The 25,954-nt window shown below is 37.9% G+C and overlaps 1 protein-coding gene across 3 annotated transcripts in view; it reads right to left on the bottom strand.

Annotated features, from left to right (window-relative positions):
- The window catches only part of TMTC2 (transmembrane O-mannosyltransferase targeting cadherins 2), a 231,758-nt gene that overhangs the window by 20,784 nt on the left and 185,020 nt on the right, over nt 1–25,954 (bottom strand). For 2 of the 3 annotated variants that reach the window (XM_042469025.1, XM_042469024.1), the window contains 4 exons: nt 21,370–21,491; nt 12,308–12,389; nt 4,079–4,193; nt 3,285–3,348 (listed from right to left, as the gene is read on the bottom strand). In XM_042469025.1, the coding sequence (XP_042324959.1) occupies nt 3,285–3,348; nt 4,079–4,193; nt 12,308–12,389; nt 21,370–21,491 (383 nt within the window). Of the gene's footprint in view, nt 1–3,284; nt 3,349–4,078; nt 4,194–12,307; nt 12,390–21,369; nt 21,523–25,954 lie in introns of those variants that run through there. The other variant, XR_006104119.1, reaches the window with a different exon arrangement.

Consider the following 25,954-nt stretch of genomic DNA (forward strand, 5'->3'; position numbering starts at 1 on the left):
GGGTACTCATTTTAGCGACCTCAGAAGGATGCAAGCCTGAGTCGAGCTTGGGCCTTTTTGCTGGTCTTGAACTCGCAACCTTGTGGTTTTGAGTGAATGGCTGCAGTACAGGCATTTAACCACTGCGCCACCAGGGCTTAGTGTGTGTATTGTCATAATTCACTCTCCATCTTAATGCCGAACACTTGCACTCTCCATGTCTTCTCTTCATTGCCCACTTCCATCTCAAGAAACTGCCTTCCAGTCACTAAGAGGCATGCACCTGCTGCACCAATGATGTAATGTTTAGAGAAGCTGGATGGAAATTGCTTTTAAACAAAGGGAAGCCAATTTTTACTATGGAGGAAAGCATATTAAGAGAATGTCTAGAGTTAGCTGTAAGGCCTTTTCAGGAGCCTTTTCTTCCTCCTTCCTTCTCTCAAGCCAGGCAGACTTGCCTTGTCATGCCTCATGGTTGCTAAGAGGCAGGCACCTCTTCCCCCAATGACAGAATATTCATAAAAGCTGGGCAGAAAAAGCTTTCTTTTCCTTTTCTTTTTTAAAGGGAAGCTAATTTTTGCTATGCCTGAGGTTGGTTGAAGGCGTAAAGTAGGGGGAGGAAGCACTCAGTCCCACTCTTTTGCAGGGGCCAGTCAACACTCAATGGTACACACAAACACACAAGCTTTCTCTGATTTTTCATATTTGATTTTGCTTGCAGGCTGACTTTCCTCACACCCTCCTTGAGCAATGACTGCCCCCCCGCAAAAGGTTGTGTCCCACAATTTGTGAACCACTGCCAAATAAATACCCATCATGACAAATCCTCCATGAATGTGCCCAATCCCTTTTGAAGACCTTTTTAGCATGTGACCATCGCAGGATTTTGTGGCAATGAATTTGTTATAGTAATACCGTACTTACAGAAGTGTGAGCATTTTCCTCAGTCCATATTAAGGAGCAAACTGAGCTGATCCACATCTCCCCAAATAAAATAAATAATAATAATCATTTTTACCCCACCTCTCTGTCAAGGATTGTGTAGAATAGAAGAGAACTCTTCCATGATTCTACTCTCCTCCCAATGTTGCAATCCAGATTTCAACTTTAAAAATGTAACAAAATGTATATAGTACACATACATATTGGAGAGAAATTGCATATAAAATGTTGCTTTTTATGCAGTTTTTGTTTTGTTTTTTAAAATGTAGATTGGTATGGAAGCAGGATGGCACTGACTTAAGAAATATGATATGCAAAACTGACACAGCCTGAAAACAGTCTGATCCATCCCCGTTAATAATACATCGTGGGGATAAGCACTTTGTTTTGCATGCCCCGAATCTCCTGCCAATCAGTTTCAAGGGGTGACATTGAGTTTATTGTAAAAGCCAGTTAAAATGCTTTTCACTTTGCATTCTGTACAACATGCATAATTTTATAAACTTCTGTCATGTCCCCTGTAGTTATATTTTTGTTCTACACAGTAAAGCACACACACACTAACACACACAGACTCAAATGCTTTAGTTTCTTAGAGTAGAAAAAGTCATGAAGAGTGCATTTTTAAAAATATGTGAACCAAATTTGGTATAATTTTAACATTAGATTTTAAGTTCAATATTCTCAGAGAATCCTCATATGATGAGGAATGGCATGTACCAGGCTAGAAAGAAGAACTATAAACTTTCAAAGTTTTAGATTGGTAATTATAAAGTCTGTCATAATCTTCAAGACAGAGTAAGGAAAGCTGCCTTATACCAAGGTACATCATTGCTCTATCTCACTCAGTGTCCTCTATGCCGCATGCTGTAGCTCTCCAGAATCTCAGAAAGGGGTCTTTCACAGCTTGTCATAGGGCTGAACCTGACAATTGAACTGAAACCCTTTTCTTACAAGGTATGTGCTCTGCCACTGAGCTCTAATAGCAGATTATTATTATTATTAGAAGGTTCCAGAATGTGTTTCTGATTATAAGGTTATTAAAATAGCACAGTTGACTGGTAATACTTTCCAGAAAGTTGGGACAAAAGTCAGTTTTCATTGATGAGCAATTCCATATATGGCACATAATTTTTCTTTGATTGCTTTAGTGATTAGATTTTTGAACAAAAGCAAATTAGAATATACACATTGTCTCTTTCCATACATAGAACCCCTCAAACCACAACTACTTTGCCTCTCCCAAGAATATTCTGTAGTGGAGGCTGCATTTGTTTTGCCAAAGGGTAACCCAGGCTTTCCTCCCCTTCCTGAATTTTTGGGTGTTTGCATGCATGGGTTTGTTCCTGTGCTAAGATATTTAATCAAAGGGTTTTTAAGCAGCTGAACAGAAACAGCTGTATCTGACAAGGTGATGAAGATACAAGGCTTAAAACTGTCAAAAAGCTTAAGCATGCAAGCAGGACTGATATGAGACCAGGAGGGTGATGGCACGTAGGTCATGGCACCTTTGTAAGGAATGCACCAGGGTTGTGGGCTAAAAGGCTTGTGAGTGATGAGTTTTATTTGAGGCCACACTTCAAAGTGCACTTGCTTTTTAAGAGCAGATGCATGGGTAACTTCAGTAGCCTTCTCTTGAGATTAATGGGTTTTTGTTGTTTTGCTTTCTTTCCTTACATTCAGACATGAAAACACAGATGCTGGGTGCTGCATCTTTACTGAAATACTGTTCCTCTGGACATAAAAAGGATTTAATTTGATAGAGCAATGTGTGTTTTGGTAAAATGCTGTTGGGAGGAAGTTAATTTGATTTTCATACCATAAAACTATCTTGATGTGCACTTTTAAAATATCTAATGCCATGGTTTCTGAACACACCAATATTAATTAGATGCTATCTTAAAAATGAGAGAAAGAGAGAGAGCCAAGGTACTGGTTTGAACATTGGATAATGACTATGGAAACCAGGGTTTGAATCCCCGCTCAGCCATGGAAACCCACTGGGTGACCTTAGGCAAATCACACTCTCTCATCGTCAGAAAAGGCCAATTTTCAGAAAAGCCCCTCACCCAACTTAAGGGGTGGAAATCTTTGATGAGATATCCTTCCCCTAGGTTTTCCTTCCTCTAAACAGAAAGGGGGGAAATCAAGATTACAGTTTGCAGAAATTCATTTGATGAATGATCAGTCTTGAGGTTTCATTAGAATGTTAATAATTTATAAATTATGTCTTAAATGAGAACATGTTTGCTAGACATTTTCACAGATCAAAACAGCAGAAGTCATAATTCTACTAAGAATATTACAAACTATTGCACTGTGATGAGTCTGTGTTGTGTATTTCTTCCAAACACAGTACTTACATTGGGTCTCAGATCAGCTGCCCTTTTATAATACTTCTCGGCTGCTTCATTAAGGCTGGCTTGTCTGTTGAAGGAGAATGGGAGATGCTAGTTCAGTTGCATTCACAATGATGATTTAACATTGTGCAGTTGTAAAGTTCCCCCCCCCTCCAAAATATCTTTACCATTATCAATAACTGGTAAATGAATAAATTACATTTAATATAATTATTAAGATGTAGGCCATATTGTCCAAGAGAAAATCAGCTTCACAGAATACTGCAAATGAATGATCCATATTCATGTTTTATATTCAAGTTGGATCATCTGTCTATCAGATTCCTATCAGCAGATGATGATCAGGAGCAGTGAGGGACAAGCCATATTCTCCTTCCTTTCTATGCATTTTTGTTCAACAATCTTCACATTGACATTAATAATTGAAAAGCTAGAAATGACAGAGAGGTAGATGAATTGCATCCCAATGCCAACAGGTAAGATGCTCCAGCTCATCCCAAAACCTGGTAACTGGAAAACAAATCCGTAATTAATAAGGGGACATCTCCCCCTTTTTCCTTGTGTCCAAACACTGTAGGTTAGATGACATGATGTATTTTGGAAGCTCGCTGAAGAAATAAAGGTATATAAGATGCTAGAACACAAAGGGTTTTTGCTTTGCAGACAGGCTTGCAGCTCTGCATAGCCACTGTATATGTAGCTTCTGTATGTCAGAAGGTGGTTGGACTGGATGGCCCTTGTTGTCTCTTCCAACTCTATGATTTTTTTTAAAAAAAGAGAGGGACTACAAGATTAACCTGAGCATGTGGGCCGCATTGAATACAACATCAAATTCTGTCTTGTCCAACTCAGCTGCTTTCTTTGCCATCTCTGCTGCTTCTATCAGGCGAGATTCTTCTAGAAGAAACTGGCCTGAAATATAAACATGAATATATGTAACTACCATGGGCTTAAAAAAGAAAGGCATATACAAAATGTCAGTTTAAGCTTGGATAACCACATCAAAGATAACTTCAATAATACATATTTTGCTGCATTTTTACTTCTAGAGAACAACTTCAAAATAATTGACAAGTAGTTGGTTGCATTTGTATCTTACCTTTTTTCTAAGAAACTCAAGTAGATGTACACCTATTCTGAATCTGAAGTGAAAAAAGATGTCCTTGGTCTGTGCCATTCTACCATACTAGAAAACTGCAAAGGAATATGCTAAAGACTCCCAAGTTGTGTAGAAGTACTGTGTAGCTGGCAGTATCAGAAAGCAATATGAATAAGCATCTGTACTGGTAGAAAGAGATTGTCTGCCATCAAGCATTTCACACCCACTATCAGATTAAAATGTGGACCGAAATTGATTTGTGAATTCAGTTCTTCCAGAAATGTCTAAAGTTACAAGGCACCTAAAGTAGTCATCTGAGAATATAAGTATGTGCAGCATATAGGCTGCACCCATTAAATTAATCTGCTACCTCCAGGTGAAGCCAAGGATGTTGTAAAGTTTGCAGTTTGATATGAGATTGAACTACAAGTCCAGTTGGCCTCTGTACTTAGAATACTGGACACCCTCTTCTCCATCACTTAAGAAATCTCTTCTCTATCACTTAGGAAATCACAACATCTTAGGGTGGCTCTGAACTACAGCAAGTGACCTAAAACAATGCTAACAAAAGCTAAGGAACTTTTGGTTCAGTCTTACATTTTTGATTTAATTAATAATTTATAATAGATTATTATACTGCCTAGCAATGGAAGGAGGTTAAGGGATTTCGCATCTAGAGGAGATGGACGAGCATGCATTTTCAAGTACACTTGCCCCTCCACATTTGAAGCTTTGACTTTTGTGGATTTGATTATTCACAGATTTTATTAATATGCTCTCTCTAGGAATATCTAGGTCCTCCAGAGCAAGGCTATGGTCAACTTTAACCAAAAGTGCCCTTAATGGCCTAGAGGTTCCTAATTTGGGCCATAATGGTACATAGATTTCATCAGCAGTCTAACCAGATTACAGCTTTTTAAAATGCTTGACAGGGCCTACAGTGTACGATACAGAAATATTATTGTTCCAAAATGTGGGGGAAATTATCAAGGCTGTATCACACTGTGTTCCTTCATACATGCATTCAAAGTTCTTATATCCACTGAAAGTTTCTAGAAACAAAAAAAGAGAAAGAAGGTAATTTTTGCAGGTTCCCTTTTCATCTGCCATTCTCTTCACTCCTCTCATCTGCTCCAAAACATTGGGAACTCTAGAATAGCACAGGGTTGTGGTGGAGAGTGATGGATAAAAGTGGAGATTGTTAATATACCTTCTCTCCCCTCTGCTGTTCATGTACACCTGCCCTGGAGCAAAAGGCCTTCCTTGAGTGAAAGGACAATCCTTAATTTTTAGTCAATTGTAAAACAAAATTGAAGTCTTAGAGCAACAGAACAAAATACTAATATGTCCTGACAAGTTACTTTTGTGGATAGCCAATGATTACTCCTAATAATTATTATTAATCTGAAGTGTTGTACTTTAAAGCAATAAAACAAGAAACAGAAATAAAAAGTGGTGCCAAAAATACTTTCAGCACTCCAGGAACTCCAAGATCCAGTTCTAATTACAATAATACACTGACATGTGAGTTATTAACTGCATGCTATGTTAACCAGCCTGAACTAAGAATAAAAATTAAAAACATTAACCAACAAAAACTCCGCAGGTTCAGCTACAAAGAACAGCACACTACATAATCAATTGTAAATTACATGAAGTGAGTGCATAATTACAGTAATCTAATGTGAATAATCAATTTTATTGCAGCAGAGAATCATTAAGTGATTTACAATTATTAAGAAAATGTATTATTCTGAGGAAATTTATTTCAAGTCTCAGTGGTTATTAATAAAAAGAGTATTATTTAGCAGAACATCTTTGTTGTTTCTTGACTGTTATAATAAAATAAAAATATATTTTTCTACCTAATTTGATGGAATTTTTGAAACCCTACTTTAAAATATATGACTCTGTTCTAACTACTGCACTACAGACCATTGCTAGATATTATAATCTGAGCCATTCTCATTATTTCATGTTATATAAACACAAAACAAAAATTTAACAAAAGGCAAAACTCTGCTCTAATGGAGAAAGTTATTTCATATTCTCATATTAGCTGAGGGACTTTAGCTGATGGATATATTGAATATTTTATAATGGATGTTTCCATGCACCATTTTCTGTATTTTCCATTTTGTTGGGTGAGTAGAAAGAAATCTTTTCTTCATTAATATAATTGTTGAGGACTCCCTGAATATATTCTTGGGAATCCTTTAAGATTTTAAGAGTGTGCATCCATTATATAAGGGCATCTCTAGAGAGTGCACAGGTACAATACCGGAATGTGACTAATCAACAGAGGAAAAACAGGATTTTCACTCATGGTTCTCTTGTGTGAGGATCAACATTTCTGAATTAAAAACAAAGTCCCAAAACTCTGTATATAAATTCAAATGGGGTGGCTATGTGTTCTAACATGCAAAGTAATCCAATTTTCTGCAAATGGCTGTTCCGTGGTGAAGTAGGAAGTATACATGCTAACTATGTATACACAGTATACATGCTAACTATGTAAAAGTTGGTCCTGATATAGCTCTCTGCTAGCAAATTGTCTGAAATCAAGTGGTACTGTCCATGGACTAACTGCAGCTGCAATTTCATATAGACCTATTTGAAAATAACTTCTGCTGAAACCAATAGGGCTTAACTCTGAAGAGGCATGCATAGGACTATACTGTTTATACAGTCACCCCTCCTTATTCACAGATTCCTTATTCAGATTCAACCATACATGGACTGAAGTATTTTTAAAATTCCATAAAACAAAACTTGATTTTTGCCATCTCATGTAAGGGACACCATTGTACCATTCTAATATGCCATCAATTTAATAGGACATAGGCATCCACAGATTTTGGTATCCAGGTGTGTGTGTGTGTGTGGTCCATGTGTGTGTGTGTGGGGGGTGTGTGCAGCAGATACCAGGGGCCCATTGTAACTGGATTAGAAAACAGTTTTTAAAAAAAAAAACACACACATCTCTAGAAATTTGTAAAAATTACTATCAAATGAATTTTAATTGCTTGGCCAATAATAAATTTGAAAATTCCATCCCACAACAAAATGTTATATGACAGAGTAAATGAACAGGCAAGGGTTTCCTTCATCTTTTACTATGGTGTAGAGAACTAAAAAGCACTAAACATCTTTTCTTGTGCTATTTGGCTATTTCCCACATTTAACCTGGTTTCATCTGTTTATCAAAATTTGAAATACAAGACCAATTCCTGTCATTTGCAAACACTACCACTACAAGTCATTTTCCATATCTGTTTAAAACTATTATGATATAAAGTAAGTATAAAAGAATGGTGAGGGACAACTATATAAATATGATGAACAGAGACTCTGACAAGACAGGAGAAATAAAATGTATAATGCATACAGAATTGCTGAGTCTTAAGTCACAAATGGCTATTTATACCTTTTGGCTCTTTGATGAGCTGCACTATTTCTAAGGGTATTGACATCATTTTTATTGCTTCTTGATGTGCCAAAAGATTATTATTTGAGATTTACATTAGTAATATGGATAGAATTCCCAGTGGTTTATCATGGCTATAAAAAGGTTATGAAGTGTAAAAAAGACAACTTGCTAAAGCAAATTCATGAGGAATTGAGAGAAAATGTCTGGAGTGTCAACCTAAGATATGTTTTTGCTAATAGTAATTGCTCTGGAGTCAAACTGCTTGGCTAGATCATTTAGAAAAAGAGGAAGAAAAAAGAAGATGAAAGAGTGGTTTAGAATTTGTTAACCAATATATTTGATTTTTTTTAAAAAAAAAGTAGCATTCACAACATTGCTTAGTGGAATGTCTTAAAGAAAATAAATTTTAGCTCAGGTTGACTTGTGATGTGATTGAATCTACCCTCCCACAGGTCTTGTAAGCTCCCTATTCTTTTCTTTTTCCTCCATCGCCATGCAGCACTTTTTAAAAAAAAATTAACTACACTTTAGTGTGCATCATGTTTCCAGACTCAGAACTTCAGCAGCACTTCATGAAAGACTCAGAGGCCAAACTCCTATTCTGCATTTGCATGGGCTATGCTCATATAGTTGTACAAGGTTGCACAACTGCACAAGGAAATGTGCAATAGGAATCTCAAACCACTAACTCCATTTTGCAAACACTTAGAGTTATGGCCATGTTCTGCTGTAAGGTTTTACATGTACATACATGGAAATCTTGACTGTTTCCAAACCAATGCCCAATCAGAGGAACCACTTATGCATATGTGTTTTGCCCCTCCTCCAGGACCAAGGGAATACAACTGCTGGCACAACAGAAAATACACCAGTGAAGGTCACAATAGGATCTGACCTTGTCTCATCAGTCACTGGTTCCTCTACTTCTGAGGAAACTCTCCACATTCTGTTATATTCTTTCTGGCCAGGGGTATATCCTTTCCTTCTATCACAATTGGAAGGAAGTCTCTTTTCTAGCCTCTGCTACCTTCTGCTACGTGAGGATATAGAAATAATAATAATAATAATAATAATAATAATAAATAGGATTTATTTATATGCCACCCAATCACTGGGAATCCGTGTGGCTTACAACAGAGTGGATAATAGACGGTTCTCTGCCCTCAGGCTTACAATCTAAAAAGACATGACAAAAAAGGAGAAGGGAATGGGGGGGGGGGGGGAGGGGGGGATCAGGTCCAGCATTCTTCTCTCCCTCTCAGGCCTGGACCAAGGCAGATGGACTGGAGGGAGGGCTCTTTTTCTTAATTGAGGCTGGGCCCGATGGCCTTGGCCCTACCAGGTTATATCAGTTCCACACTATTCCACATAATAGTCATGGCTCCATTCTGAAGAATCCTGAGATTTGTACTTTGTTGAGATATTTAGAAGATATGAAGATGAGAGGTACTGAGAATTTAATCAATTTATTCTATCAATGTCAAAAGACTCAGAGATGTTGTTGTTGTTGTATGCCTTCAAGTCATTTCCGACTTATGATGATCCTAAGGTGAACCTATCATGGGGTTTTCTTGGCAAGAATTGTTCAGAAGGTTTGCCTTTGCCTTCTTCTGAGGCTATGAGAGTGTGACTTGCCCAAGATCACCCAATGGGTTTCCATGGCTGAACAGGGACTCAAACCCTGTTCAATGCTCCAACCACTACACTATGCTGTATTTAAAGTGCACCTAGTGTACTTTGCTACATTGCAGCTGCCTCTGGATATGTTCTCAGTGTATCTTAGGAACTGGAGTTCAGGGGAGCAGGCTAGAGCTCTCTAGAAGTGATTTCTAAGTACCTCACTACACTACAAACCCCAGGATTCCTTAGATCATGTCATGATAATAGAAGAGGTAAAAAGGTGGCATGTGCAGTGTAGATAAACCCTGAGATCACAGTTCTCCTTAAAGGGAAATCACACAGTCATGCTCTCCAGGGTCTTTATAGTTTCTTGACATTGGAACTTCCTGACAGTAAGGGCTGTTCAACAGTGGAACAAACTCCCTCGGAGTATCGTGGGGTCTCCTTCCTTAGAGGTCTTCAAACAGAGGCTGGATGGCCGTCTCTCAGGGATGGTTTGATTGTGATTTCCTGCATGGCAGTGGGTTGGACTGGATGGCCCTTGCGGTCTCTTCCAACTCTACGATTCTATGATTCTCTCTTTGACGTGACTATGTTTTATGTGATGTTTTAAGTAGATATGATCCTCCTTCAATAGACTTTAATCCTCTCTACCAGACACTGAATTACCTGTAGACATTCATGTTAAAGACTCCTTCCTCTGGGGTTCTAGCCTAGACTAAATTGTAATTATGTTTTATTGAGTCAAGACAGGCAAGCCCTAAACCTATGGTTTTTAGTTGTTGCTCTTTTAGAGAAGCAGTTACAATTAGCCATAATTTGTCATGTTCTGACAATATGACAAGCTACAGTTAATCAAAAACAAAAGCATCCACTTTCACCTCCTTGCAATTGGTGTGGGAAAAGAAGTGTGTGTAAGCCTGTGGGCAGGGAAGTTTATTCTCATTGTAATAAACTGTACTTTCTCATGCCATCCAGACCTACCTCTATAGCAGCCTCTGAAATGTGGGTTTCAAATTGCCACTGACAATATCTCCAATTCTGTCATTGTCATTTCATGGTAGGAATATGAAACGTCTCTGTCTGAACCCTGAAGAGTCACCCTCAGTCTGTGTAGATAATATTGAGCTAAATGGACCAATGGTTACCTTCATATACATATACCTACTCCAAACTCCTCCTTCATACTATTTTGAGGGATCCATTTTCAACATTCATAAAATTATATCTACCGTATATACTTGTTTATAAGTTAAAAAAAATTAAGCCAAAAAATGGGCTCCAAAATCCTAGGTAGACTTATATGGGTCAATATGGTAATAATTCTCTGTGAGCCTTGGGGAAACTGTGGAGAAGGGAAGGAGGAAAGAGAAGAGAGAAATTGGAGGTCTGTGTTCCTCTTTTCGCAAGCCATCAACCTTGGAGAAAGTTGTGGAGAAGAGAGGGAAATTGGAGGTCTGTGTCCCCTTTTTTTACAAGCCATCAGCCTTGGGGAAAGCTGTGGGCAAGGAAGGGAAATTGGAGGTTTATGTTAACATTTTTCATGTCCAGATTGTGACCCTTGAGAGAGATCCAGAGAGGGAGAAGGAGGGAGCAAAGTAGTGTTTTCCCCCTCCTTTTAGATCCTTTGTTCCATGCCTCTGAGTTTGACCTTCGACATATGCACAAGTCATAGCAAAATTCATGATTCTGCCCCAAAAACCTACCCTCGACTTATACATGAGCTTGACTTACACAAGAGTATTTACTGTAGGTGACCACACATATGAACTTCATGTCTGTGGTTTATCATGCCATACAGACCAGGAAGTCTTGCTTGTCTCTCCCTAATCAAACTAAAAATCACATTGCTATAGCTTGCTGGTGACTTATCACTCTTACTTCTCTGTGGAGAGACAAAGCCAGAATCCCTTGTTTGGATGTTGGGTGTGTTTTATTCAGGAACCAAGGGGGAGTGAGCACAAGCATATTAAATAGTTTTGCTTTGCTGATAAGATGCGACCCTACTGTGATGTGTTAACCCACCCACTATCTATCCTAAGCATATACAAACCCTAAAAAATTGTATAGTAAAAGACACACAAGGTGAGTATTTGGCCAAAAAGCTAGTCAATAAGAGATCGATCAGATAAGCAAGCCTAGGTGAAACAGGGAACTTTTCATCTGCTTTCTGAAACAGTATGTAGAGGGGAGTTTGATTTTAAATCTGTACTATCTCACTGAAAGCACTATTCTCCCTATTTAACAATTCCCACAGTTCTGTTATCTGCAGCAAGGGTGTACAGGCTTTCTTCTGCTGAGGCACGCATTCATTCAGGGGTTATCTCTCTTAGGGCAAAACTAAACTCTTCATTGTTCAAGAAGTCCAGATATATGATCTTAAAAAAAAATTAGAATCTCAGCTGTCTTAAACTCATATATATTGTGGACTAATATTGATTTGCTTGCCCAGCACCACAAAGGTCTAAAATCTGTAGCCCAGAAATAACAAAGATGCCAATGAACCTTTCAGCACTAACTATTGATCTTCTTCCATTTTCTTTTTGGAGAGCCAGCAATTCTGTAAGTTTCACTTGAATGTCATGCAATTACAGAAAGATAGGGAAGAACTCTTTTTTGTTGTTCTGATGCCCAAGTTTCCACCTACTAGGGCTCCTGTTTTCATTTTTACACAGGGTATGCACCACTACTGTTCTCTTCACAGAGAGCAGGCAGCTAGTCTCCAGGGCCATGAGGTTACATACTGGAACTTTTAATGTTTATATATTTTTTTAAATTTTAAACAACATCCTCTCAGTAGCAGTACAAAAATCTTTAAATCTCAGAGAGATCAGTAAGCAGAAATACGTGAAGAAATGTTATCCACTGTAAACTTACCATAATGCATGTAACAGTTTCCCTTTGTGGGATCTAGTTGAATTGCCTTCAAGAAATACCTTTCAGCTTCACTCTTACGACCCTTAAGAAAAAGAAAATGCAGACATAGATGGTTTATTGGCCAATGTATCTTTACAATTTTGACTTGTACCTACTGTATGAATAGGCAAGAAAAGTTTCTACAACTGGAAGAAATTGTAGTATTCTATATTTCCCCTAAATGAAAACTTCTGCTAGAACTTAAAATTTAATTCTACTGAGTGATCAATTTTGCACTTCCCCCAAGGAGTAGCCATGTTAGTTTGTTGCAACTACAGGAAAGTGTCTTGAGCTACTTTAACAATTTTTATTATGGCATAAATGTCCATCGACAGTGTCATTATACAGTGAGCCCTAGGTATTAGTTGGGTTTGGTTCCAGGATCCCCTGTGGGTATCTAATTCTGTGGGTGCTCATGTTACATTATATAGAATCGGATAGTAAATGGGGTCCTTTATATAAAATGGCAAAATCAAGATTTGCTTTTTGGATTAAAAAAACATTTTCAGGCTTGGATGGTTGAATTTATGAATGCAGAATCTGTGGATACAGAGGGCTGATGATAAAATCTGTTGGCTTTTAAAGTACGCTTTGCTGTAATTGCAACAAACTAACATAGGTATACCTTTTGGGAAATGCAAAAATTGGTAGCTCAGAAGAAACACAAATGACAGAATTAAACTTTGTGTTGTAGCAGAAGTTATCAAGATCTTTTTATTCATATTCAAGGACATGGCCATGCTTGTCTGCAAAGGGATCTTCTAATACATATGAGACAATGAGAGAAAGAAAGAAGTCACTACCATAAGCTTTTGTATACTTATGTTTACTTCCTCATATGCATATTCATATTGTCTGTAAAATTAAAAACCATCAGTATCTATTTATCTTCACAAAAAACATTGTCTGTAACTTTTATAAACTGGCTGTATCCAAGGCAGAGCCAAGCAGGAGTAGTTAATTCAAGCTTTAATACACTGCCTTTCCCACTCCTTTGTTTGGGGGTACACACAGATACACACACATGTACATACAAATATATACTTTATAGACACAAACACAAAAATACACACAGCATATAACTTTCTCATCTATATGTGCCCTTTTCTAGGTCCAAAACACACTGCAAAAATAATCCACTTTGAGACTGCTCTAACTGCCCTGGCTCAGTGCTAGGGAATTCTGGGAACTAGTTTTCTAAAATACTGTACTTAGCCTTCCCTGTCAGAGAGCTCTTGTGCGACAATAAACCACAATTCCCAGGATTCCCTAGCATGGAGCCAGGGCAGTTAATGTGGTCTCAAATTGAAGTGTGTTTTAGACCCTAGCTGATGCAGACCGTGGAACTAAGGAGGAAGACTGTGTTCCTCTACTGACTCTGCCTCTACATTTGAGGCTACATATTATTGGGTTTCCTGGCACTGACTATGGGACTGTTTCCAGCTGGTGAATGTGGAAATTCTCACAGTATCCTGGAGTTTCTGGTCTTGAAAAGTAACTTTCCCAGGCTTTGCTCTGGCTATGTTCTGTTTAGCTCACCTCAAAGCTAGGTCTGGATCAATGTTCTGGTTAGTAAGTGATGGTGGAAAATGGGTTAAATGAATTATTCCCATGATACAAGCTCATTTGTGCTCCAGATTCCCATACATGAGATAAGGCAGTTGCCTGACAGCATGTCTTTTCCAACAGTGGAAAATTATCTGCACCTTTCTACATGCAGTGAGAGCTAACATTTATGGTTCACCCAGTTTATAATGCCTCTATGCTTTTTCTTCCTGCCTTCTGGTTTCATTTACGATTCACAGCACCTTCAGAGGTTTGAAGTGAAGTCAGACCAAGAGGTAAAATGCTAAACAAGATTACGAAAGGGAATACATGGGGAGCACTGCAACTAAAATAAAATGTTTGAATGTCAGTAGCTGTCTTTAGAAAGATCAAGAATTCCATGCTGAGAGTGTCTATCCTGCCCAACCTATAGTTGAACTAAATGTTTCATTGAACCCATAGGAACCTTACAAGTGAAATAAACATTTAAACAAATTTCAGAAAAAGAAAAATAGAAAAGAAGAAATAGTACATACATCCTGGCAGAATTATGAGAATAATTTGGACTGGATACAACAAATTAAAAGTCCAAACAGGCATTCATCGCCCTGTTGCAAAACTTTCCTGTCAAAAGCATTCATCTGCAGGTCCCTGAAACTGCAAGGTTAGATTAGAACACGTTGCTAATGCTGACAGAATTAACATTTACATCTTTTGTGTCATTAACCTGAATCAGACAAACACTATTAGTCTTGGCTGGCTAATTATCAAGGCTCATTGAACACACCAATTTCTATTTCTAGAAAAAGGGTACAGTTCACCAGATTTCCTCCTTGCCTATGATGTTTCTGACTGCAGAGTTATTTCTATGAAGCCAAAAAAGCAATGCCAAATATTTCCCCATCCACTCAGAGTACCATAATCATCTTCTTGAAGCACAGTGCCAAAACCTATCCTCTAATTTCCTGTAAGTTTTCTTTTCTAATGAAAGAGGCTTTCCATTTTTCATTGTTTATTCTCAGAGCACCTTTCACTTAGACTTTGTTTTGCACTTTTTCATATGATTTGCAAACAGCTTTATAGTGTTTTAATGTAGGGATTTTAAATTGGTTTAAAAACGTGTTTATAAATATTTTTAATGTGTTGTTTTGGAAGCTACCTTAGGTCCCATCTTGGGAGAAAGGTGGCTCATAAATAAATAAAGTAAGTAAGTAAATAAATAATACTAATAAAGGTTTTAACCTTTTTATCCTCATTGTAATAAAGCTGTACAGTTATCAAAGACTATTCTCACTTAGGCATTTGTGTACATATGCCTTCAAGTTGCTTGCTGAGTTATGGTAATCCCATGAATTTCGTAGCGTTTTGTTCGGCAAGGAATACTCAAAAATGGTTTTGCCAGTTTCTTACTCTTCATGCAAAAATAAGTGTATGTGTGCTCAGAAAATGGCACTTTCTATGCAGAAAAAAGGTTTCCTCCACAGAATTTGTTATGCAGAAAATAACACTTCTGTATAGAAAACAAGTTTCCTTTAGAGGAACCTGCATCTTCTGTACACAAAATCTGTTTTCTATGCCAATACAAAACAAAACAAAAAAAAACCCCTGAATGATGAGGATTCTCACTTATCTAGGATTTTCCCTGTCGGTTGTTGGCTTATTACATTTGAGAACCCACTTTTCAAATATTCTTTCCAGTCTCTATAGGAGTGGAAAAATATAACCACATATTTAACCAGAGATATTACTACATATGTAATCAGTAATGAGAAATGGATCCCTTTGTTTCTCTTTTTAGGTGCTTCTTGAAGCAATGATTTTGTTTTTATGATGGACCAGTGTTTAGATACATCTTAAAATATTTTCTGCTCAAAATATGACATGTGAAGTATACTGAAGATCAACAAAAGATTAAAGCCAGCTTTTCCTAAACTGTGCACCATTTGTATTAGGAGAAATTCACAGAGCACTATCTATGCTCACAGTGGGCAATGTTATATTCTGTTGCCAGGTTAGGACAAATGTGGATTTTTATTTTTTATTTTAAAAAAAACTGCCCCAGCCAAAAGTTTGTGGAGCCCTAGTTTCATCTCAAATTTGCCTTTCTGTTAGTACTTCCATAGTGTGGTCCCATGGGTGATCCTAGGTGTTTTTAAAATGTCTTCTTGACCATCTGGTTCCATACAGCCTCATACTATTATCATCTCCAGCAGACTTATGAGATGACATCACAAGGCAGCAGTAGGACCAAATGACAAAAGATCATCTTAGACCTATTTGGTTCTTTTCTTTTCAAACCTGGTCACTGAAAGGAGAGAGAGATGATAAGCAGGATGAGGTGGGATCCCATTCAAGCCACCCTAATTCATTTCCTACTCCATTTTAATATTTGGAAGTAGAAGGCAGAGGTAAATCTGTACAAATTGCCACCTTCTTTTCCCTAGGTGTCTCTAGATCACAACATTGTACTTCTTCTTGTTGTTGTTACGTGCCTTTAAGTCACATAATTCCAAATAAATTCCAATTTATGGCTACTCTATCATAGGGTCTTCTTAACAAGATTTATTCAGAGGAGGCTTGGCACTGCCGTACTCTAAGGCAGAGAGAGTGTGACTTGCCCAGAATGGGTTTCCAAGGCTGAGTGGGGATTCAGGTCCTGTTTTTGCCAGAACCCTAGCCTAACATTCATACTACAACATCAGTTTTTTTTCTCCAGTCATGTTTGCTGTTTTTACACCAAACACATCTACAACACAGCACTGTTATATTGCCAGACTGAATTTTTATTTAATCATTTAAAAATAAATTTGAAGATCAGCCCCACTGAATCTAATTCTGCTCACTGGAGTCAGGAAATTGAGGAGACCCTTAGATATTCCTTTAATGAGAAAGGAATGAGCAATTCACCTGTAGGAGTGATGGGCTGAGATTAGCACTGGGAAGATTTTTTTTGCGGGCATTTTTGAGAGTAGAGAATGAGAGAGAGAAGCAGAGAAATACCAGATATATGGTGTTAAACACAATGGTGTGTGTAGCCTGGGAAGGGCTGGGCAAACTGGTCTCTAAGGAGTATCTGTTTGCTTCTAGTTGCCCATTTGTAAATAAAACAAATATTACCAGAACTGTTATCATTTCCCAGTGTTTCCTTATTGAAATAAAGCTAATGCCATTAGCATTGCTCTAGAACAGCAGAAAAATATTCTAGTGGCCTTAGGCTAATCCACTGAGTAATGCTAGATATATACCACTGAGCTTTCTGATTGAAAAACCTTTTAAAATAATGGAACCCAGGGAATAATTGAAAAGAAGAAAATCCAATTATTCAATAAAATGTGTCATTTTATTCAAATAGGCTGACATTTTTCTTTGATTAAAATGCTATAAAATCTGCATGCAAGGAAGAAGAAACTCTGTAGGAATATGCCTTCCTCTATTAGTGGCCATTCTGTTTTTTCCATTAACACCAGTATACATTGACAGCTAGGGAAAACTTGGGGTCTGTGTTCAGGTGCGCCAGCTGGCATACTTTAAGCCATTGGACAATTTAGAATTCTAAGCTGCTAGTGGGAGACGTTAATGCAATTGTAGTGATTCACACACACTGACAGCAAACCATCAGTTTACTTTCCCAATCAGACTTGTTTTCTATATGAATGTTTCCCATTTAAGAAAACATTAAAACTTCCTCTCTTCAGTTAAACACAGTGACTGTGACAGAGAGACACAATTACAAGGCAAGTAACAGCTACATGATAAGATGTCTGTGCTACATCAAAATAGCAGTGAGGAAAGAAGGCTGTTCTCCAGATATTGCTTGACTGCAATTCTCACAATCCTTCATTAGCTAGGCAGGCTACGGCTGATGGGCCACAAGTTGCCCACTCTGCTCTATGTGAACAACCATTTAAGGTACAAAATAACATTTGTCAGAAGCTAGGGGGCTAGCCATCAGGAGGCTTTGGAGGGCTGTACATAAAATTATGTTTTTGGAGGTCATTTTCACCACATTGCTGGGACCATTTTAGATCCTAAAGAGGATTTTTCCCCACGGGAAATGACCCAAAATTGGCTTCCTATTCATCTCGTTTAAAAAATGTAGCTATAACCACTAGAGGGCATTTGGGGTCATTCTGAAGCAAACAGAAACACCACCAAGGCCAAATGCAACCCACACTTTGTCCACCTCAGTTAGGGAAAGGGACAAATATGTTTTCCTGGGTTATATATGCTGCTCTTGGGAGTTGGAATTTAACAACATTTGGAGACCCATATACTCCCAGCACCTGGTTTCCAAAAAATATTAATGGATGTTTACATAGACAGTGATTTCAAATATCTATAAAAAATGATCCACTAATTATATTTAATCACCTGAATATGGAAACTACATGATTTGGAGGTGAACTCTTTGGGTTGCCTATGCTGTCTAGTGCCCACTATCAGCATTCTCAGTTCATTAGGTTGATGTGATCCCAACATTAGTTCATAACACACACATATAAAGCCAGTTTCACATCATTAAGCTGAAAGCTGTTGTGAATGTGCGGCCAAGCCTGGTTTCCTGATTTGTGTACCTGACGTCTGATGTCTGCACATTCACTTTGCTATAGTCAAATTTTGGATTTTTAAAATCCATTAAGAGTATTTTCTTACTTAAATTTTTGTAAGCATATGCATAAACAATGTAGTGTGAAATGGTCCCAAGGCAGAGAGAAAACATAAGGAACAATAATGCATGGAAAAGGTCTTGATGAACAGTTAGACAACAACAACAACAACAACATGATACAATTACTGTCTCTGAGTCTTATTAAGAATGACTTGAGGCCAAATTGGATATGAGGCTATATAGATCTCTGCATTTAAAAAGCACATTTTTAAAAATGCAAATAACAGTGTTGTGGTGGTGATAATTAAAGGGAGCACAGCAAACAGAGGGAATTTAATTCTTTCCTCTTTTGTTTTGGCTCTGAAGAAGACTCCTTTTTGTCAACATTGACAGCCACACTGAAAGGCACAGATGATAACTTCTCCTCCATACTTGCTATAATCCCAAAATTAATCATCACAATCTCAAATAAAGGGCTATTTGCATTATAAAAAATGTTGCATGTTAAAAGCAAATATGAATTTAACAGGGGGCCAACCATTCTTAAAAAGCCACAGTTGGATTACAGACTATTCATATTAGTGTTGTACAGTTGGATGGCAACTGCATAAAAATAATAACTTAATAAAACAATGAGTGACTGATTTGTGTTTGACTATTTCTTCATAACATAAGAAGAAGGCACTTCTGGCCTTTCATGAAACCCTCCTAATTCATCACATTTGGTCACCACATTTCTGTAAGAAGCCTGAAAAAAATATGTGACTGGAAGGCGCTAATTACAATCTTCCATGTTGCCACCAAGAAATAAACAAACAATGTCACATATTCTCTGGATGTTGTTAAGATGCATTTATTTTAAATGGAGAGTGCCTTCTGTTTCATAATTAGAGTTACAAGATTCTGGCAAGCAGACAAATATACTGCAGTTGGATAGCAAATTCTGTGCAAATATAATTTTACATATAATTTTTAGGCATATGGCCAATTTCATTGGAAATAGGGTTGACAGATGCCAGTTTGCAAAAATAACTAAATTTAGGAAAAGCTGTCAGCTGCTACAGAAATATTCATGTTTTAAGCTTTTTGCTAAATAACTTTGCCACAAATGATGGCAAAATAAACTCAAAGTCTTAGTCCAACACTCCAACCACTTCACCATGCTGGCTCTCTCAAGTAGCCCTTGGGCTGCTAGGCAGCACAGGCTATATGGGACATATTTCACCATGGTTGAAGGAACATCATTGATTTTATATGTGTAATTCATAATACTGCCTATACATTAACAACTATATGGTTTGGGTCTAGGCTCCTCGAGGCATGATAGATTCTCTTGTGGAACTAAGTCCAGCTTGGGAACATCTAGTGAGGTCCTTCTCTAGAATGTCCTGTGTCCAGAGATTTGAATCTAATCTGCACTGCAGAAATAATACAGTTTACCACTGCTTTAACTATTAAAATTCAGTACTATGGAATACTGCATTATTTCTGCAGTGCAGATTAAATCTTGCTAGACATAAACTGCAGAAAGAGGTAAACTTATTAAAACAACAACAACCACCATCATTGAGATAATGAACTGCAAGGATAAAATAGGTCTGGAAGGAAAACTCAAGATATTCTGAAGGCCAAATGAGAAAAATCAGGAAAGGATCTTTGGTGTTCTGCTTGAGCTTTATGCACTACTAGGTGATGAACTAGATTAGAGAGACTTTTAATAGCTATTGGCCACAAACTGCTCCCAGAACTATTGTGCTGAGCTAGTATTATCTGCAGCAGAAAAAGATATCTGGAGGCACCTTAGCAAATATATACATATGGCATAATATATCAATCTTTAAGGTGCCACAACATTCTTTGTTGGTTTACCCTTAAGCAATTCGCTTAAACTGGCCTCAGAGATTTTAAGGAGTTTAGAATAGCATGATCGTAGTGCAATATACCTCGACACAGTTTCTGGAAAAATAAACAAAATGAAAACCGAGGCTTTGGCCCAGAATTGGCTGCTTTCCAATTATTCAACTAGCTGAGCCACTACTCATATGTCTTAACCACTAAATTTTCCTGTTCTTATGGCTTTCTGGAAAAATATACCCTGGTGAGTTATAATTTTTACATATGAATCCATAACATGACTTGACTTGTGGGTTGTGAAATACTTTTCACAGTTGACTTTAGGCTGGGCAATTATAATCTCACCAGCCATTGTACTAAAATATAGATTGGGCTGGATTTATTTTGTAAAAAGCAAAATAGAATTCTTCCACTGTTCTGCCACTCAGTTTAAGATACAGAACCTTTCACAAAATAGCTTAGACACATATAATGTAATCTCACACTAAAATCATAAAGCTAAGTAAATTAGCATATAAATTATACAATATAGGTATTTAAAATGTAAGAACAGTGGAATGGGCATATCATGTCACAGTTCTTTCTAATCAGAAAGTTCTGAGATTTTTACCCTAGCCTATGAAGCCCTAGCTCCACTACATTGTTGGGGAAAGGCAAGGGTTTAATTCCAACCTGACTACAGACTATGGGATGTGGAGAACAATGCTCATTCAGACTCAGAACCTATCTCTGGTTCAGAGAAACAAGGGAACACCCTGTTCCTTCTCTGCACTCAGTGATGGATGGAGACTGAGGAATAGGGTTCGATGATTTCTAGAGAAGTTGAGGAAAGAAACAATGCTTTCTATAGAAACCACAGTGGTCATTAACTTGTTCATTTACTGAATTAAAAGCAAATTATGAGGAATGCTTATCTTCCTACCCAGACAGCCTTAATAAAGATTGGTGTCTGTCTTGAAAAGTGGCAATGTGTCTCTGAAAATGCAAATGTTACTGTTCTGCTGGTTAAACTCACCGTTAAAGCCAGGAGTTTTCCATATGTGAGATGAGCAGGGATGTGATCTGTTTTGGAGCGCAGGGATTCCACATACCAGTGTTCTGCTTCAGGTAATCTGCTGAGTCTCATATAGGCTTCTCCTGCAGTGTAAAATTGTACACCAATTAGACCCTAATAAGAAACATGGGAGATTAATGAACTACATTGATGGAAACAAGACACTTATATAATCTGATACAATTGAACTATTTACTACATCAATTTTTTTTAATTCTCATCATTCCAAAGCTTCAGGCAACATATAACACAGATGAGAAAAAACAATATAATACAAATACAGATCTCCTAAGAATTCATAGTGCATTTAGACCACATTAAGATTCTGTAGACAAAACCATATAAAAAGATGTCTTTTATACCTTCTGCCTTGTACAGAAAGCCTCCAGACAGATGTTCCATAATACATTGTTAACCAAATCTAGACCTGGCTGCCATCTGCATACGAACGATACATAACTATAAAGATTTAGGGCCCGAATAGATAGGCCAAACGAAGCAGTTTCGAGCCACTTTGGAGGTGTGCTGTTTCAATGACTCACACATCCTAAGAAGCCAGAAGCCATGCTAAAGCTGCACTCCAGTCCTCCAAAGTAGCCCAAAGCTGCTTCATTTGGCCTGTCTGTTTGGGCCCTTAGATTTTCTACAAAATATATCTGCCCCTGAAAATTACCCTAGGCAACTGCAACTGCAGATGAGCAACTGGAGGGTGAGTGTGGGCCATTTTTCAGCCCTGCACCCCACTCAGAAGGTGAAACTAGCAGACATGATGCAATAAAAAATGATGTGACATCACTTCCAGTTCCAATTAGCAATAGCAATAGCAGGTATATTTCTATACTGCTTATCAGTGCAGTTGAGCACTCCCTAAGCAGTTTACAACTGTAAGCTAACTGCCCACAACAAGCTGGGTACTAATTTTAGCGACCTTGGAAGGATGCAAGGCTGAGTCAACCCTGAGCCCCTGGCTGGTATTGAACTCACAACCTTGAGGTTTATGAGTGAGTGGCTGTTGTACAGGCATTTAACCACTGCACCATCAGGTCTCCAATTGTAACTGATTTAGGGTCAATTGGGGGGAGGTGTTCAGCACTAGGGGGGTTGGGTACAGTTGGAAAGGGTCCCAAATCACAGTGTTTTAAAACTGGTTTTGGCAGCTTTTTGATTGAAAAGTTTAATTTCTGTTCCACGAGGGGCTTCTGGGAGGCTGCAAAATGGGGCCACATGCAACCCACAGGCTGCACTTTGCCAACCCTGTTCCTAGCTGCGCTGCCAGAAATTCTATAACTGATCTCTGAATCCCTATGAATATATGTGATTGTTATTTATCTACTTATTTATCTACAAACTTTCAATTTGTAAATATGAACATTGCTCTCTGTGCTGATACAACAGCTGTAGTAGCATACTAAAAAACTTAAGCTGCAGGTCCTTTGATGTTCAAACAGAGAAATAAGATTTTTAACAGAGAGGTATGCCAATTTCTGTATCCCTTTTTATCCTTGCATCTATTTCAAGGTGTTACAATTTACCACCACCCCACCTCTATACATATACATAAAAGCAGCATCATATCTTGTGAAATAGAAAAAGCATAGTTAAAATCAGAAATAAGATCTCAGCTGAAACGTTTTACCTCAGTGAATTACTCATTTTTTGTTAAATTAAATCAGTTTTTGTAACTCTAGAGTCTCCTTAGCAACTTGAAGCAAACAGATATTTTGAAGCAGTAGATTCAGAATATTAAGGTCTGTAAAGTCTGAGAGTTTTCTACAAAAAATATAAATCTCTCTTCTTACACTGTCCATTTGTGCGGACTGAGTATGTGCTGAATGTGTTTTAAATCCCTCATGCAGTCATTGAAAAAGTGCTTATGTGCTCAAAAATGTTTCCAACTAATAAAGAAGTACCTTGAAGTATTAATTTCAAGATATATCCAACCATTTTTTTTTAAAAAAATATTGAATGCAAACTACATGTGCCGAGGTTTGCACTAATGTTTCTAAATTAAAATTAAGCCTGGCAGTAACTTCTAATCAAAAGTGGACCTCCAATTGGCAAGATCACATAATATAAAGCAATGTCTTTCACTAACATCTTTAGGAGATCAGTAAATGTTACTTAATGTTGAAATGTCCAATATATTCAAAATACTGGGTTTTTTCCTAAATCAAACATTTAGGACATGAGAAACCAGATGTAGAGAGGTACAAATTGATTTCCACTGTGTCCTGTATGGAGCATTCAATTTCCCTGATCTATCATACTCTTCCTTCTATTCTTCACCATCCAAATACTTTATGATAACCTTCTCTACAGATACACTTCATTTGAAGGGACTCAATAAGCTCTTCCAAGACCTCTGTGATGTATACACATTTCACAATTATAAAAAATTGATCCAACTTTAACTGTCCTGTCCCATGGAGTCCTGGGATTTGTTGAGTATTGAGGAATTGCGAATTTTCTTTTAGAGACATCTAATACACATAGCCTAAACTTTAGTACTAGAGAGCTCTAGAAAATAAATTAGCAGTTCCTATAATAGTTCCTCTAGCAATGAGTTGCTTGCTGACCAATCTCTCCACATCTACCTATCTACCTATCTAAATACCTGCTTACCTACCTACAATAATAATAATTATTATTATTTTTCTATTTCCTGCCTCTCCCTGCGGATCAAGGCAGGATCACAATGTCATAAATACAAGATACACGACAGTTTAAAACAGCAAATTTAAAACAGCGTTATATAACAACCTTACATAATGAATACAATATCAACATCAATATCAACAGTGCCAGTCAGCCAGGGTGTCGCAATATGGGAAACAGCGCATCTGGAGCATCTGTTTTTCCATATTATCAGACCAGGTCGGATGGGTACGCTCACTGGAAGAGACCCGTCTTTAATGCCTTCTTAAAGTCGTCTAATGATGTAATTAGGCGGATCTCTTCCGGTAAGCTGTTCCATAATTTCGGGACTGCGGCTGTAAATACTTTTTGGGAAGTAGTTACCGATCTGTTTTTGTTTTTTTTATTCCAGCAAATTCTTCCCTGAAGTTCTGAGTGTGCAGGGCGGATTGTGTAAGGAGAGGCGTTCCCTTAAGTAATTCGGGCCCGAGCCATGTAGGGCTTTAAAGATAACAACCAACACTTTGTATTGCGCCCGGAAGCTAATTGGAAGCCAGTGTAACAATTTTAATATTGATGTTAATCTATCAATCTAACTATCTGGATTCAGCCTGTATTCAGAAAATATTGTATGCAGAGCAGGCTTAAAATCAGAGGAAAGAGGAGTGGAGATCAAAGGAAAGAATATTAGGAACCTAGGATACACAGACAACACAATACTACTAACAGAAACCAACAAAGGCCTTGAACAATTACTGAAGAACATCAAGGATGAAAGTGCCAAGATAGGATTGATGCTGAACATTAAGAAAACTAAAATAATGACCATGGAAGATCTACAACAATTCATTCTAGATAAGGAGGAAATTGAAATAGTCATGGAATTCTAATCTCTTGGATCATTTATTGATCAAAATGGAGACTGCAGCCATGAAATTAGAAGAAGAGGAGGAATGGAAAGGGCAACTATGAAGGAAGTGAGCAAGATTTTAAAGTGTAAAGATATAACTCTGAACACCAAAGAGAGGATTATGCAAACTACTGTATTCTTTACATGGCCATGGCTATGTGAGAGCTGGACATAGAAAGAAAATCAACTCATTTGTGATGTGAGTGAGCTTCATTCAGTGCTGGTGAAGAACACTGAGAATACCATGGATGGCCAAGAAGACAAACAAATGGATTCTAGAACAGATCAAGTCCGATCTCTCCCTGGAAGCCAGGATAAATAAATTGAGGTTGTCTCACGTTGGCCGCATTGTGAGAAGGCATGAATCACTGGAAAAGACAACGATGCTAGGAAAGATAGAGAGCTGTAGAAAGAAAGGAAGACCACATGCCAGGTGCTTGGATTCAATCAGAGATGCAAAAGGCTTGAGCCTGCAAAGCTGAGCAGAGCAGCAGTGGACAGAGGTCACCATGTTGTTTATCACACTATGCTCTTAAAGAGCTACTATTCCAGTGTGACTCCTCTAGCAGCCTTCTGTTGCATGCTGGGATTGGCAGTTTTAAGGAGGGGTATTTAGAATTCTCAGGCAGAGAAGTTCAGCTCTTTAAAACTGCCAATCCCAGCATGCAACAGGAGGCAGCTAGAGGAGTCACACTGGAATAGTACCTCTTAAAGAGCTCGTCTGATAAACACCCATGTCTCATGTCTCATCCACAGAGTCACCATGAACTCAAGGGCAGTTAATAATAACAACATAGAATGGGCCTATGGCAGTTAAAGTAGCAACCAAGAGCTTTAACTGTAGTGTGGATACACCTCTGATGGTGACTGTAAATCAGAATGGCCAAATATCAACACCAAAAGATTCCTCAGCTGGACATATTATCATGGGTACGTGGGTATGTTAGGAAAGGCAGAGGTCCAATTCTCACACATAGTAAATCTCACCTCTCCAGAAATTCT

Source organism: Sceloporus undulatus, chromosome 5, assembly GCF_019175285.1.
Source record: "Sceloporus undulatus isolate JIND9_A2432 ecotype Alabama chromosome 5, SceUnd_v1.1, whole genome shotgun sequence".
NCBI classification, from domain to species: Eukaryota; Metazoa; Chordata; class Lepidosauria; order Squamata; family Phrynosomatidae; genus Sceloporus; species Sceloporus undulatus.